General features: G+C 50.6%; 1 protein-coding gene across 3 annotated transcripts; it reads left to right on the plus strand.

Moving 5' to 3' along the window:
• Positions 1-515: 515 nt before the first annotated feature.
• Positions 516-13,770, plus strand: LOC119567702 (zinc finger protein 271-like). Of its 3 annotated transcripts, XM_043528019.1 has the most exons (3): positions 516-656; positions 1,624-1,689; positions 4,394-7,133. In XM_043528019.1, exons 1-3 carry the CDS (start codon positions 647-649, stop codon positions 6,808-6,810), a joined length of 2,493 nt encoding a protein of 830 aa, XP_043383954.1. In that variant the 5' UTR covers positions 516-646; the 3' UTR covers positions 6,811-7,133. The 3 variants fall into 3 exon arrangements, with proteins under 3 accessions (XP_043383954.1, XP_037770645.1, XP_037770644.1); XM_037914717.2 differs by lacking the exon at positions 1,624-1,689 and having other exon boundaries at positions 4,397-13,770; XM_037914716.1 differs by lacking the exon at positions 1,624-1,689.
• Positions 13,771-15,141: the final 1,371 nt, after the last annotated feature.

Genomic DNA, 15,141 nt, shown 5'->3' on the forward strand with positions numbered 1-15,141 from the left:
GGTCTGTAGGTGGAGGTTGGGTTCACATCCTGCTCTTAACACGTTTTGTCCAGGCACGTGGACTGGGTGTTTAAAATGAATTAACTAATGGTGAATTCACTGCAGGCAAAGAATTCCTCCCTTTGTTATCCTGTAGGGCTCGCTTTCTTTCTTAAAGCTGGGGTGCCTTCCTGCCCCTCCACATCCTCCTCTCCAGCACATCACAATCAAGCAGTCCTCATGCCTCCCAGAAGTTCATTTCCCATACTGCCCTGCCATGCAAACTACACTTCCCATAACACTCTGCCAGGCATACTGCTTTCCCCATAATGCTTCACCCCCAACACTGCATTTCTGATCAGGCCTAGAGACTACACCTCCCACAATGCCTTGCGATGCAAAACGCTCTTGCATGGCAAAGGAGACTACACTTCCCATAGTTCTCTGCAACACAGACTGCCCTTCAGAGTTTGCTCTGCACTAAAGAGTGCGTGTTCTTTACGCCTTGCAGTGGAGACTACATTTCCCACAGTGCATCTGTGATGGAAACACAAAAGGCAACTGGGATGCAGGTTCTGCTACCCCGGTGCATCAGAGAAGCATCTCTGGTTGGCTGGGGCTGCTCCCCCATTACCCCTTGGTGCTTGAGCACAGGGCCCTCTCCAGTATGAATCCAGGTAAGTGCTGGGAAGGGGATTGATGGTAGGTGCAATGAGTAGACAGCTCAGGGAAGGCAGCCAAGGAACCTTGATGTAGGTCAATACAGCAGCTGAGCATTTTGAAGCCTGACCCCTAAGAAGCTGCTTAGAGAGCAAGATGTCCTGTTTGGTGCTGGACTGCAGGACCCCTGTATTTGCCAGCTAAAATCATTCAAAAACCAGTCAGCCCCCCAAAATCAAGAGACTGCTTTCAAATAATGAGGCTTTAAATAATAAACACAGAATTATTATTATTATTTATTATTTATTAATTTTGTTATTTATTATTAATAATTATTATTATTTTATTATAGTTTATTATTTGCCTTCTGGGTTTTGAGACTCTAGAACCAAGTTTTCAAGCTTTTCTCTTTATCCTTGGGGGCTAGAAATGTACTTTTTTTAAAAGAAAAAAATTAAAGCTGAGATTCTCCCATAATCATCTGACTCTGGGTGCTGGGGCTTTGAGGAAAACACTAAATATCATGAGACTGGCGATAAAAAACAGATGTTGGCATCACTGGAACAGTCGCCCAGCTTCTTAGCTGAGCCAAGATTTTGCAAAGTGACTTAATGATTTTCAGTGTCCATCTTAACGGGGCCGGATTTTTAAAAAGTGCTGAGAACTTATCCTCCGAAAAATCAGGGCTTCTTTATGGTGTGTTGGGTTAAACATCCAGAATTCAGCAGCTGCTTTGGAAAATCTTGGCCCTGTAGCTCCATTGACATTAGTGGAGCAGGATCTGGTTCCACAGACTCCTAGTCCAAACCCAGAACTGGGAACGGGAGGGAGCAGAAGAGCCCAGAAAGTAGACCTTCCCCCACAGCTCACGCTCCTCAGCTGGCATTGTGAGAGCTGCTTTCCTGTTTCAACTTTAGCTATCAGTTTTTTACAGCCTCCCATCACCGTAGTGTCTGATCATCTTCCACTTAAAATTCCATGCAGGAGCAAAGTCTCTAGTGGACTCCGTAGACTCTCTGGAGGGTGCTTCAGAGGGAATGAACAGAACAGGTAATCATCAAGTGATCCATCCCTATCACCCATTCCCAGCTTCTGGCAAACAGAGGCTAGGGATACCATCCCTGCTCCTCCTGGCTAATAGCCATTTGATGGACCTATCCCCCATGAATTTACCTACTTCTTTTTTTAACCCTGTTATAATCTTGGCCATCACAACATCCTCTGGCAAGGAGTTCCAGAAGTTGACTGTGTGTTGTGTGAAGAAATACTTCCTTTTATTTGAAACCACTTTATAGCATCCTGAGGACCACACCACTAAAGCTGGCTAGAGAACAGAATTTTGGTTCTATGAAATTTTGAGTGTTCAGGAAACGTTTTGGCCAAAATTGGGACAAAAACCCAAAACCGTGCAAATTGTGGAACTGAAGTCCTGCAATATTTTGCTTCAGAAACACTGAAATATTTCTGCAGGGAGAATGGTGTTTCTTAAATATGCTCTTCTGCTCCAGGGCAGGCTGCCTTCGAAGAAGGACCCTAGAAACCTGCCTGATTTCGGTTGAAAGTTTTGATAGAATCGGGACATTCCCACAGAACATTTCAATTCTGTCAAAATATTTCCCCTTGAGAAAACAGTTCCAGTGGAAAATTTTCTGCCAGCTCTAGCCAGCGACCCAGTACTTTGGGTATAATGATGATGAACCCCTAAATGTACCTTACATTTGGCATCTCTGTGGTAGGACTAGTTTGCTGGCATTGTTCTTAGAGGTGACCCGTTAGCAAGTGTGAAAAATCGGGACAGGGTGGAGGGGTAGTAAGCGCCTATGTAAGACACAGTCCCGAATATCAGGACCGTCCCTATAAAATCGGGACAGGTGGTCACCCTAATTGTTTTCCTTTTCCTAGAACCTTACTGCTATTGATTTACTTAGTAATAGCGAGGATAATTAATCATTGGAGCAATTTTGCCAAGGATCGCGGTGGATTCTCTGTCTCTGGCAATTTTTAAATCAAGTTTGGATGCTTTTCTAAAAGATACGCTCTAGTGCAAACAGAAATTATTCTGGGGAAGTTCCCTGGCCTGGGTTCTCTGGCCAGGAGGTCAGAATAGATGATCACAATGGTTTCTTAAAGCCTTAGACTCTGCATTATTTGTATTACATAGGATCTAAAGGCAGCAGCTGAGATCTGGGCGCACTACAAACACACAGTGAGACTCAGTCCCTGCCCCAAAGACCTTACAGTCTAAATAGACATGATAGGAAGGAGGGGAAAGGACTATTATTCCCATTTCACATATGGGAACTGAGGCTGGCATTTTCAAAGGTTACCTAAGGGAGTTATTCCTGAAATTCAATGAAAGTTGGATGTCTGTTTCACATAGGCGCCTTTAAACATCCAAGCCTAAGTGAATTGTCCAAGGTCATACAGGGAGTCTGTATCAGAGCTGGGGAATGAAACCAGGTGTCCTGTGGCCCTGCCCCTTTCCTTAACCTCAAGACCATCAGCCTTCCTCACATTGTGACCTTGTGTTATCATTTACACCTTTGTAAAGTGTGTGAAATAAGCAACCCTTTCCAAAAAGATGTCAAGGTCAGAAGGATCATTCTGATCCTCTAGGCCAGTGGTTCTCAACTTTTCCGGGCTCAGGAGCCATTTGTCAATGTTTGTGGCCTGTTGCAACCCAGTAAATAGTCTGGGGGTGGAGGCCCTGAGGTGGATCCTGCCCCCTGGGAGGGTTCGGTCCTGCCCAGCGCTTGCCCCACAGTGGCGGCTCCTGCAGCTCCCATACTTTGGGGCTGGCTAGGCTTGAGTCTCTGCTCTGGGCACTGTGACCTCTGGGATAGCAGCACTGCTCAGATTTGGCCCCGGCCCCTGACTGGACCCAATCTGTGTGAGTGGAGCTGTGCCCTGGCTCATGGGGTTGCAGGGCCACTCACTCAGGTTTGGCCTACCCAGGCTCCCATCGCCATGATGGCTGGGCCAAACTTGCGTGGCGCTGGGAGGTTGCAGTGCCTGGAGCGGGGAGGCGAGCCCAGCCAGCCCCATGGGACAGGAGCCGCAGGAGCTGCCATGCGACCCTTTGAAACATTCTGGAGCCTAGGCGCCAACTTCTAGTTTTCCCCGGGATGCTCCACCCCCACTTTGCCCTGAGGCCCTTTCCCCAAAGGCCCCGCCCTCACCCCGCCTCTTCCACCCTGCTCTGCCCCCCTCCCAAGGCCCCGCCCCCACTCCACCCCTTTCTCCCAAGCCTCACCCTCGCTCCACCTCTGCCTGCCCCAGCTCTGCCCCACTCCCCTGAGGCCCCGCCCTTGCTCTGCCTCTTCCTGCCCCCGCTGCACCCCCTCCCAAGTCCCCCGCCTGCCCACTGCTGGCTGCTCACCACCCTCCTGCAAGCCTCCAAACAGCTGTTTTGTGGCTGCGCCTGCACCCACTCTTTTTTTTCTGCAGGTGCTCCAGCCCCGGAGCACCCGCAGAGTCGATGCCTACGTTCTGGAGACCCAATTTTGGGTCCCGACCCACGGGTGGAGAAATGCAGATCTAGTCCGACCGCCCGAATAGCACAGGCCTCTTAATTCTGCTCCATGATTCCTGTCGGGAGTCCAATACCTTGAGGTTGTGCCGAGATCCAAGTGTTCTTAGGGTTTCGGCCTCTGCTTCTCCACCTTTTCAAGTTTCCCCAATCCCCGGTGCTGAGGTTTCCTTTCTTCCCAGCCCAGAGAACAACTCACCTTCAGATTCTCTCTTTTTATCCCAGCAGCTGACAGGCTCGAGCATGAGAATGAAGAGACGAATCCCTGGCAGGGAGGTCCAGAGCGTGCAGAACCATGCGGGGCATTCTCGGGAAGATCCAAAGGGATTGCTTCTCAGCGGGGGAAAGCTGTGGAGAGTTGGCGCAGGTCAGGGAGGCAGCACCCAGCGAAGCAAGAGGATAAACCCACCTGCCATCAGAGAGCTCTCAAGGGACCCCAAGACAGCAACACGGTCACCGCCGAGAAACCCTATAAATGTAGCGTGTGCGGCAGAAGCTTCTCTCAGAGCTCCAACCTCCTGACTCACCAGAGGCTGCACACGGGTGAGAGACCCTATAAATGCACCAGCTGTGGGAAAAGCTTCAACACCAGCTCGGCCCTCATTGTGCACCGCCGGACCCACACTGGGGAGAAATCCTACCGCTGTCCTGACTGCGGGCGGAGCTTCAGTGAGGGCTCGGTGCTGATCAAGCACTGGCGAACCCACACGGGTGAGAAGCCCTACAAGTGCGCCCACTGCGGGAAAGGCTTCAGCCAGAGCTCCAACCTACACGCCCACCAGCGGGTCCACACCGGGGAGCGGCCCTACCACTGCACCGACTGCGGGAAACACTTCAGCACCAGCTCCAACCTCAGCGCCCACCAGCGGGTCCACACCGGGGAGCGACCCTACAAATGCCCTGAGTGCGGGCGGAGCTTCAGCCAGCAATCCAACCTGATCTCCCACCAGAGGACCCACCTGGAGGAGAAATCCCACCTGTGCCCCGACTGCGGAGAAGGCTTCGGCACCAGTGCCCAGCTCCTGACCCATCGGAGGAGCCACGCAGGCGACAGGCCTTATAAATGTCCTGACTGCGAGAAAAGCTTCCCCAGCCGCTCCGCCCTCATCACCCATCAGAGGACCCACACGGGAGAAAAACCCTACAAATGTCCCGATTGCCAGCGGGGCTTCACCCGGCGCTCGGACCTCAATAAGCACCGCCGGGTCCACACGGGGGAGAGACCCTTTAGGTGTGCCAGCTGTGGGAAAAGCTTCAGCCAGAGCTCCCACCTCATTACCCATAAGAGACTGCATGAGGATGCAAAGCCCTATAAAGGCAGCATGAGCACCACGCCGACGGTCCTCCAGGAAGAGGATCCCGGTAAAGATACTCAGAGCAGGGGAAGCGTCGGCCAGAGCTCGGCAGAGACCAGCGATGGGGAAGCCCACCTGGCGGGGAAGCCCCATCAATGCCCTGACTGCGGGGAAAGGTTTGATGCCAGCTCTGAGCTCAATGTGCATCGGCGAATGCACCGAGAGGAGAAATCTCGTCCGGGTGCTAACGCTGTGGAAAGGTTAAGTGGCTCCAATCACAATGCACGAGAAGGAGCTGACCAAGAGGAGGAAGCTGATCTGGGGAAAAGATTGAAGGCGAGCCCAGCACCCCCCAATACACATCCCAAAACCCCACTGGAGGAGGTGTTCTCTCCATGTGTTAACACTGAGCAAAGTCCCCAACCCACCAGCTCCAACGTCAGTGCACATCAGAGAGCCCACTCAGAGGGGGAATCCTTCCCATGCGCTGGTATGGAGCAGAGCCCAGTGCCGGCTGCCCACCAGGCAGAGCCAAGGGGCCGCAAGGCACGTTCTGATCTGAGCTTGGCCCCTTCGCGCTGTCCAGCCGTGAAGCCCTTCAAGTGCTCCGAATGCGGGAAGAGCTTCAGCCAGAGCTCCAACCTGATCAAACACCAGCGGACCCACACGGGGGAGCGGCCCTACACCTGCGCCGTCTGCAAGCGGAATTTCAACACCAGCTCGACGCTGATCGTGCACCGCCGGACCCACACCGGGGAAAAATCCTACCAGTGCCCTGACTGCGGGCGCAGCTTCCGGGACAGCTCTGTGCTGATCAAACACCAGAGGATCCACACGGGAGAGAAACCTTACAAATGCTCCCACTGCGGGAAAGGCTTTGCCCAGAGCTCCAACCTTCATGCCCACCAGAGGACCCATACTGGGGAGCGGCCCTACCACTGCCCTGAATGTGGGCGGGGCTTCAGCCAGCGCTCCAACCTCATCACCCACCAGAGGACCCACACAGAGGAGAAATCCTACCTCTGCCCTGACTGCGGGGTTGGCTTCGGTTCCCGCCCGGCCCTGGTGACCCATCAGAGGGCCCACGCGGAGGGCAGGCCCCACCAATGCTCCGACTGCCAGAGGAGCTTCGCCCGGCGCTCGGACCTCGTTAAGCACTGGCGGACCCACACGGGAGAGAGACCCTACCTGTGCCCCCAGTGCGGGAGAAGCTTCAGCCAGAGCTCCCACCTGGTGGTCCATCAGCGATCGCACCTGCCAGAGAAGCCATACAAATGCACCGACTGTGGGAAAAGCTTCAGCACCAGTTCTCACCTCCTTGCCCACCAAGGGACCCACACGGCATAGCCACCTGGCACCGGTGCGGTCCTAGAAGTGTCGGGCTGGACAGGGCCTCGAGAGGGCATCCAGTCCAGTCCCACCAGCGGAGGCAGGACCAAATACACCTAGCCCATCCCTGACAGGTGTTTGTCCAACCGGGTCTTAAAAACCTCCAATGGTGAGGGTCCCACAGCCTCCATAGGTCGCCTGTTCCTGAGCCAAACTCCCCTTAAGTGTTAGAAAGTTTTTCCGCATATCTGGGCTAAATCTTCCTTGCTCCAGATCAAGCCAATTACTTCCACTGTGACTAATAATACTGTTGCCTTCCTATAAATCACTTTTCACCTGTAGAGCTCAAAGCACTTCCCAATTCCTAATCTCTATATCCTCACAGCACCCCGAGAGGTAGGGAAGCGTTAGTCCCCCATCTGTAAAACGGGGGATAATGAGACACAGAGAGGCTAAGTGGCTAACTCGAAGTCAGACAGGAAACCCGCAGCCTAGCAGGGAGATGAAACTGACTCGCCCGTGTCCTCAGCCAGAGCCTTTACCATTGGACCATCCTTGCCCTCAGGTAGCTGAAATCATAGGCGCCGACTTTCTAATGTGCCGGGGGGTGCTTGCCCCTGCTCCGCCCCAGGCCCCACCCCAACTCCACCCTTTCCCCCAAGGCCCGACCCCCAACCCGCCTCTTCCGGCCCCCTCCCCTGAGCGCACCACGCCATCCTTCCCCTCCCCCCAGTGCACCCCGCCCTCGCTCCTCCCTTCCCCCGCCAGTGCTGGCATGCAGTTAAGCGGTTGCATGCCAGCGAACAGCTGATCCACGGTGGGCTGGAGGCGCTGGGAGGGAGGGGGAGGTGCTGATCGGTGGGGCCCACCGGCGGCCAAGAGAAGCTGTGGGGAGGGGGAGGCACTGATGGGGGGCTGCTAGTGGGTGCTCAGCACCCACCATTTTTTTCCTGTGGGTGCTCCAGCCCTAGAGCACCCACGGAGTTGGCACCTATGGCTCAAATAGGGGAGGAAGGCAGCACTGGGGGATACCTGGACTCTGGATACTCCCTGTGTGACCTTGAGCAAGGTACTTAGGGACCATCCACACTGCCGTTGTAAGTCCCAGCTTGGGTAGATGTACACACCCTCGCTTTGATCAAGCTGGCGTGCTCAAAGTAACAGCGATGCTGCCGCAGCATGGAGGACAATCCCGTCCAAGACCCACGCTGTGTACTCAAGTGGCTAGCCCGTCCTGCCCCCCACCCCGTGGCAGCTACACTAGGAGTGGCAGAACTAGGAGTGGCGGAAGCTTCCTGAAAGTGGGGGGCTCACTGGCACCTGAACCGTGGCCGCACCTGCCTGTGCCACCCCTTCTCCCCAAGGCCCCGCCCTTGTGCCGCCCCTTCCCCTGAGACTCTGCCCCCACCTCACCTCTTCCCTCCATGACCCCACCCCCTGCTCACTCCTCTCCGCCCTCTCCCCCCCGTCGTTTGCCCTTATAGCTAGTAAAAAGTGATGGGCCGTGGCCCCCTGGTTCCCCCCCATTCTGCTGCCCCGAAGCTACCCCACTGTTTTTAGCATGCTAGCGCGATCAAAGGGAGCACATATACATCTACCCATGCTGGAAATTGCAGCTCCAGCTTTAATAGAAACACACCCTTAAGGCTAGATTTTTCAAAGTGCCTAAAGATTGAAATCAATGGGAGTTTAGTCCCTATGCAGGTATGGTGCCTATGAATCATAGAATATCAGGGTTGGAAGGGACCTCAGGAGGACGTCTAGTCCAACCCCCTGCTCAAAGCAGGGCCAATCCCCAACTAAATCATCCCAGCCAGGGCTTTGTCAAGCCTGACCTTAAAAACTTCGAAGGAAGGAGATTCCACCACCTCCCTAGGTAACACATTGCAGTCTTTCACCACCCTCCTAGTGAAAAAGTGTTTCCTAATATCCAACCTAAACATCCCCCACTGCAACTTGAGACCATTACTCCTTGTTCTGTCATCAGCTACCACTGAGAACAGTCTAGATCCATCGTCTTTGGAACCCCCTTTCAGGTAGTTGAAAGCAGCTATCAAATCCCCCCTCATTCTTCTCTTCCGCAGACTAAACAATCCCAGTTCCCTCAGCCTCTCCTCATAACTCATGCATTCCAGTCCCCTAATCATTTTTGTTGCCCTCCGCTGGACGTTTTCCAACTTTTCCACATCCTTCTTGTAGTGTGGGGCCCAAAACTGGACACAGTACTCCAGATGAGGCCTCACCAATGTCGAATAGAGGGGAACGATCTCGTCCCTCGATCTGCTGGCAATGCTCCTACTTAAACATCCCAAAATGCCATTGGCCTTCTTTGCAACAAAGGCACATTGTTGACTCATATCCAGCTTCTCGTCCACTGTAACCCCTAGGTCCTTTTCTGCAGAACTGCTGCCAAGCCATTCGGTCCCTAGTCTGTAGCAGTGCATGGGATTCTTCCATCCTAAGTGCAGGACTCTGCACTTGTCCTTGTTGAACCTCATCAGATTTCTTTTGGCCCAGTCCTCTAATTTGTCTAGGGCCCTCTGTATCCTATCCCTACCCTCCAGCGTATCTACCTCTCCTCCCAGTTTAGTGTCATCTGCAAACTTGCTGAGGGTGCAATCCACACAATCCTCCAGATCATTAATGAAGATATTGAACAAAACCGGCCCCAGGACCGACCCTTGGGGAAGTCCACTTGATACCGGCTGCCAACTAGACATGGAGCCATTGATCACTACCCGTTGAGCCCAAGGATCTAGCCAACTTTCTATCCACCTTATAGTCCGTTCATCCAGCCCATACGTCTTTAACTTGCTGGCAAGAATACTGTGGGACACCGTGTCAAAAGCTTTGCTACAGTCAAGAAACAATACATCCACTGCTTTCCCCTCATCCACAGAGCCAGTTATCTTGTCATAGAAAGCAATGTGATTAGTCAGGCATGACTTGTCCTTGGTGAATCCACGCTGACTGTTCCTGATCACTTTCCTCTCCTCTAAGTGCTTCAGAATTGATTCCTTGAGGACCTGCTCCATGATTTTTCCAGGGACTGAGGTGAGGCTGACTGGCCTGTAGTTCCCAGGATCCTCCTTCTTCCCTTTTGTAAAGATGGGCACTACATTAGCCTTTTTCCAGTCGTCCGGGACTTCCCTCGATCGCCATGAGTTTTCAAAGATAATGGCCAATTGCTCTGCAGTCACATCTGCCAACTCCTTTAGCACTCTTGGATGCAGCGCATCCGGCCCCATGGACTTGTGCTCGTCCAGGTTTTCTAAATAGTCCCGAACCACCTCTTTCTCCACAGAGGGCTGGTCACCTCCTCCCCATGCTGTGCTGCCCAGTGCAGTAGTCTGGGAGCTGACCTTGTTCGTGAAGACAGAGGCAAAAAAAGCATTGAGTACATTAGCTTTTTCCACATCCTCTGTCACTAGGTTGCCTCCCTCGTTCAGTAAGGGGCCCACACTTTCCTTGACTTTCTTCTTGTTGCCAACATACCTGAAGAAACCCTTCTTGTTACTCTTAACATCTCTTGCTAGCTGCAACTCCAGGTGTGATTTGGCCTTCCTGATTTCACTCCTGCATGCCCGAGCAATATTTTTATACTCTTCCCTGGTCATTTGTCCAATCTTCCACTTCTTGTAAGCTTCTTTTTTGTGTTTAAGATCAGCAAGGATTTCACTGTTAAGCCAAGCTGGTCACCTGCCATATTTACTATTCTTTCTACACATCGAGATGGTTTGTTCCTGCAACCTCAATAAGGATTCTTTAAAATTACAGCCAGCTCTCCTGGACTCCTTTCCCCCTCATGTTATTCTCCCAGGGGATCCTCCCCATCAGTTCCCTGAGGTTGTCAAAGTCTGCTTTTCTGAAGTACAGGGTCCGTATTCTGCTGCTCTCCTTTCTTCCTTGTGTCAGGATCCTGAACTCGACCATCTCATGGTCACTGCCTCCCAGTTTCCCATCCACTTTTGCTTGCCCTACTAATTCTTCCCGGTTTGTGAGTAGCAGGTCAAGAAGAGCTTTGCCCTAGTTGGTTCCTCCAGTATTTGCACCAGGAAATTGTCCCCTACACTTTCCAAAAACTTCCTGGATTGTCTGTGCACCGTTGTATTGCTCTCCCAGCAGATATCAGGGTGATTGAAGTATCCCATGAGAACCAGGGCCTGCGATCTAGTAACTTCCATTACTAGAACATCCCGTTGAATGCCTCCCTGCATCTTTAGGCACCGAAACACCTTTGAAAATCTAGCCTCTTGTGCCTCAGTTCTCAATCTATACAATGGGGATAGGAGCACCCATCTTACACAGTGCATTAAAGATTGCGAGGTCTTTGGATACTAGGTGAAGGGAGGCCTGATAAGTACCCTTAGAATACATTATTGTGCCATAAATATAGAGACCTTTGTCATGCTTGAAATTGTGTTGACAGCTAGTCACTGGTTGGCATTTTCTGAGCAGAAAATATTTTGTTAAGGGTGGGACCCGGGGTGCTTGGGGCAGCCCTCACTGAAAATGCCAAGATCAGTGCAGGCTGCAAAAGGAGAGCAGATAACCACCAGTTCTGGGAGAAACACTCAAGTTAGACTCCCCAGCCAGTCACAAACTGTGCTTCTGATCCCCCACATTGGTTCTCGAGAAACTAAAAAAGAAATCACACAGCCCCATTTATTGCATTCCAGTTCTCTGGCTTCCAATCAGCACCTAGGTTCAGTACAGTGAGAAGTTATTTAAAAACTCTGCTCACATATACAAAATGTTCTTCTGACCCCAAAGGGTCAGCCACATTGCCAGGTCAGTACTAGTTTGGATCTTACCCAAAATACCATGCTGCAAGCCAATCCTTTAGGGTCTAAAACTAAAGGTTTATTATAAGGAAAAAGAAAGAACAAGAAGAGAGTTGTTAAATGGTAAAGCAATCAGATACATACAGAGATTTCAAAGTCATATATCAGGGTCTTAGCAGTATTGGTGAGTTTGCTGGCTTGAAAGTCCCTCTGGAACACATCCACAGCTTGGATGAATCATTCAGTCCTTTGTTCAGTTTGTAGAAAAGTTACTCCAGAGGTAAGAAGCAGGAATGAAGACAAAATGGAGATGATGCAGCTTCCTTTTATATTCTTTTGCCACATGGCTTGTGCTTCCTGTGTCCCAAACACAAGCTTCACAGCACATGGCATGGAAAAGCCATGGAGTTCTCTTCCATAGGCATGCCCCTACATGTCTTGCTGACTCATACAGTGTAACCCTTGGATTCTTTCAGTGGTTCATTGTACAGCTGATGACCCTTGATGGCCATCAAACAGGCTAGGCAGTGCTGATGGCAGTCAGTCTGGAGGTGTCACCCAGAAACACAGCACAAGTTGGAAATACAGCTACACCCTACACATCTATAACTCACAATACAAAGGTGATACAAACATATAAAGAAGATGATCTTACTTGGCAAATTCTAACATTTTCACAGATACCTCACACGGCATATCTGGTCAGATTCCTTGCAATTTTATAATATTGGCATCAACACTATCATATAAAGTGCCCCCCATATTCTATACAGAGTCACAAATGGAAAATCTCGTTTCATCAAAACCAGAAAAGTAGCGTTCCTCTGGGAAACTGGGCATTTCCCACTGGGAAATCCCCAAGCGGGGGAAAGCTAGTGGGAATCTACTTTCCAACTTGATTTCCAGCTGGAAAAAGTTGGGAAACGGTCAGAAAATGTGAGAAAATAGGATTGTCTTACTCTCCCCTTCTTTTTCTAATAGTCCCATGGGAAAACTGGAATTTTCCACTGGGAAAACTTCCCAAAGGACATATGCCCCTGAAAATTCCTCTGAGAACTCAATACAAGGGTAGCTGTGTGAAATTCTATGGCCTATATAAAGCAGGAGATCAGACTAGATGATCAAATGGTCCCTTCTAGCCTTAAAATCTAGGAAACAAATTCCCATTTTCCAACCAGGTCTCGTAACTTCACCGCTAGCTAGGCCTGGCTAATGGATGTGGCCCTTTAGCCCAAGCGGGAGGTGCTTATGCTTTTGGATAGAGGTCAGGGGGTTCAGTCCTCACAGATGCTCAAATTCCCTACAGAGCTTTAAAAATTCCAATCTCTGTGTCCGCATGTACCATTGCTGCTCAGAAACCGAACTTGAGACTTCTGGAGCTAAAAGCAAGAATAGGCACGGCCTGATCTAAAGGAGAAAAGGGGGCTGCATTTGATAGTAAAGTTTTATTTATAAAAGTTTTAATAAACGATGAATAGCTGTTAGAAGCATGTTACAGACGTGATTAGTATGTGCTATAGGTGCATCGGTTGAAGGTTATAAGCATGTCCGTAGGAGTCAATATCAATGGTTATAAGCAATCTATTGACCTGTCTAAATGGGGGGGGGGGGGGGGTCGCATACTTCTTTGCTTCTGTAGGCTGAGTTTATTGCACATACCAGAGACCTCTTGCCTCCTTCCAGTTCACTCTCCTTTCCCCTCTATTTCAGCGACTCCCTGTAACTTTCCTCCCTTCCTCGGTTAGTCTTTGTTCTGTCCGGGAGATGAGTCATTTGGGATAGCAACATGTTAAACTCCACTGGGAGAAGGAGCAGGGATGTTGTTATGCTGGAAGGTGTTGGGGGTGCCATCAACCTGTTGTTTGGTCTACAGACATTTGCAGAGGTGGTTGAAGCTGTGGCTAGGTGAATCAGATGGAAGGGGCTCCCCGTGTCCCCTATTTTTCCCTTTCTTGTTTTCTGATTTTGTTCCCCCAAAATCAATAGGATTGTGACCACTGACATCTAGAACATTCCCATGTACGTTGGAATTGATCAGCTGCGGTGTTCAGACGTTACCATGTTACAAAAGATAAACGGAGAAATGTAGTTGAGTGTCAGGCTTTTGAACGCCTAGCCAACGATTGAGTGACCATTTCTTGAAATGCTCTGTTAATCCTGTATTAATCTGTAATAAATGTCACCATGATAAAAAGTGTAACCAGGCAATCTCCATTTCCGCCAAGGCTACAGTGAACTCAAAACATCTATATCCCGTCTAGCCAATAGAGGGGGACAGAGAGCCACTCTTTGTGAGTGAGGGGTACAATTGCATGAGAGCCAGTCTCAATTTCAAGGAATATTTCTTACTGTAACCCTTCTGCCAGGTGGAGTCAGCAGCAGCCACGACTGGGTTCTATACCTAGGGGTTCCTTTCCATCAATCCAACGCAGAACCGGCTCGAGCCTCCACCCAGTAACCTGGGGCAATTACACACCACCCCTGGGCATTTCCAAGAAGTAGCACTTCCCCTCTTGCAAGCACAGAGTCTGAGCGTAGAAAAGAAACTTTTCATAAAACGAGGGAAGTCACCCGGCATTAATTAGGGAAAACACCGCAAGCAGGATTCATAAACATAAAACCATGGGCAAAAGACATTGGGTCGTGTCTTTTTGCCTCAGGTTCTTAAATCCATCAACCAAAAGTTCCTTTAATGCGCCCCTCCCATCTCCTTCCACCACACCCCATTCATAGTTGTTGTCCTTAGTCAGTGAAGATCCAAAGTTCAGAGGTCATCTTCAGGAGCTCTGGGGGATGGTCTGCCAACCTGGGGGGGGGGGGAGCACCTTGCTTTGAAATCTGATCTTTTGTGTGTTTTTACCGTATACCATACAGATTTCATGGGAGAGACCAGCGTTTCTCAAAGCCTTCAGAGCTGGGTGGCCAGAGAGTGGCAGCTGCTGACCAAGGGCCCATCTCTGCGGGCAGCCATACAGAAGTGAGGGTGGCAATACCATACCAGGCCATCCTTCTGCACTGCTGCTGGGGACAGCTCTGCCTTCGGAGCTGGGCTCCAGGCCAGCAGCCACCGCTCTGCAGCTGCCCAGCTCTGAAGGCAGAGCCCCCCCCCCCACCAGCAGCGCAGAAGCATGGGTAGCAGGACCGCAACCTCCCCTACAATAACCTTGTGACCACCCCACAGCCCTTTTTTGGGTCAGGACCACTACAATTACAACACCATGACATTTCACATTTAAATTATTGAAATCGTGAAGTTTACTATTTTTAAAATCCTATGGCCATGGAATTGATCAAAATAGATCATGAATTTGGTAGGGCCCTAGTTATCAATGATTTTAGCTCTGTTGGTGTGTAACGACTCCCCATTGAATATTAATCAGCTTTGTTATTACATAGTAGAGAAAGGAAAGGGCAAATGATGTCTCTTACCTGACCTTTTATTCCAGGGGGCTTTGGCTTAGCACCCATGTCCCCTGCGTAATGAGTGCCATTTAGTTGAGGGTGAGGCCTTCAATCAGGGTATGCCAAGCACAGTTCTGCTGCCCTTGATTCACACAACAGGAAG

This window comes from Chelonia mydas, chromosome 14, assembly GCF_015237465.2.
Source record: "Chelonia mydas isolate rCheMyd1 chromosome 14, rCheMyd1.pri.v2, whole genome shotgun sequence".
Taxonomy (NCBI): domain Eukaryota; kingdom Metazoa; phylum Chordata; order Testudines; family Cheloniidae; genus Chelonia; species Chelonia mydas.

Excerpts from the sequence above, each read along its gene's own strand:
- LOC119567702 (XM_043528019.1), top strand. Across the intron at positions 1,690-4,393 it reads AGAGGGAATGAACAGAACAG|CAGCTGACAGGCTCGAGCAT; the intron begins GTAATCATCAAG and ends TTTTTATCCCAG.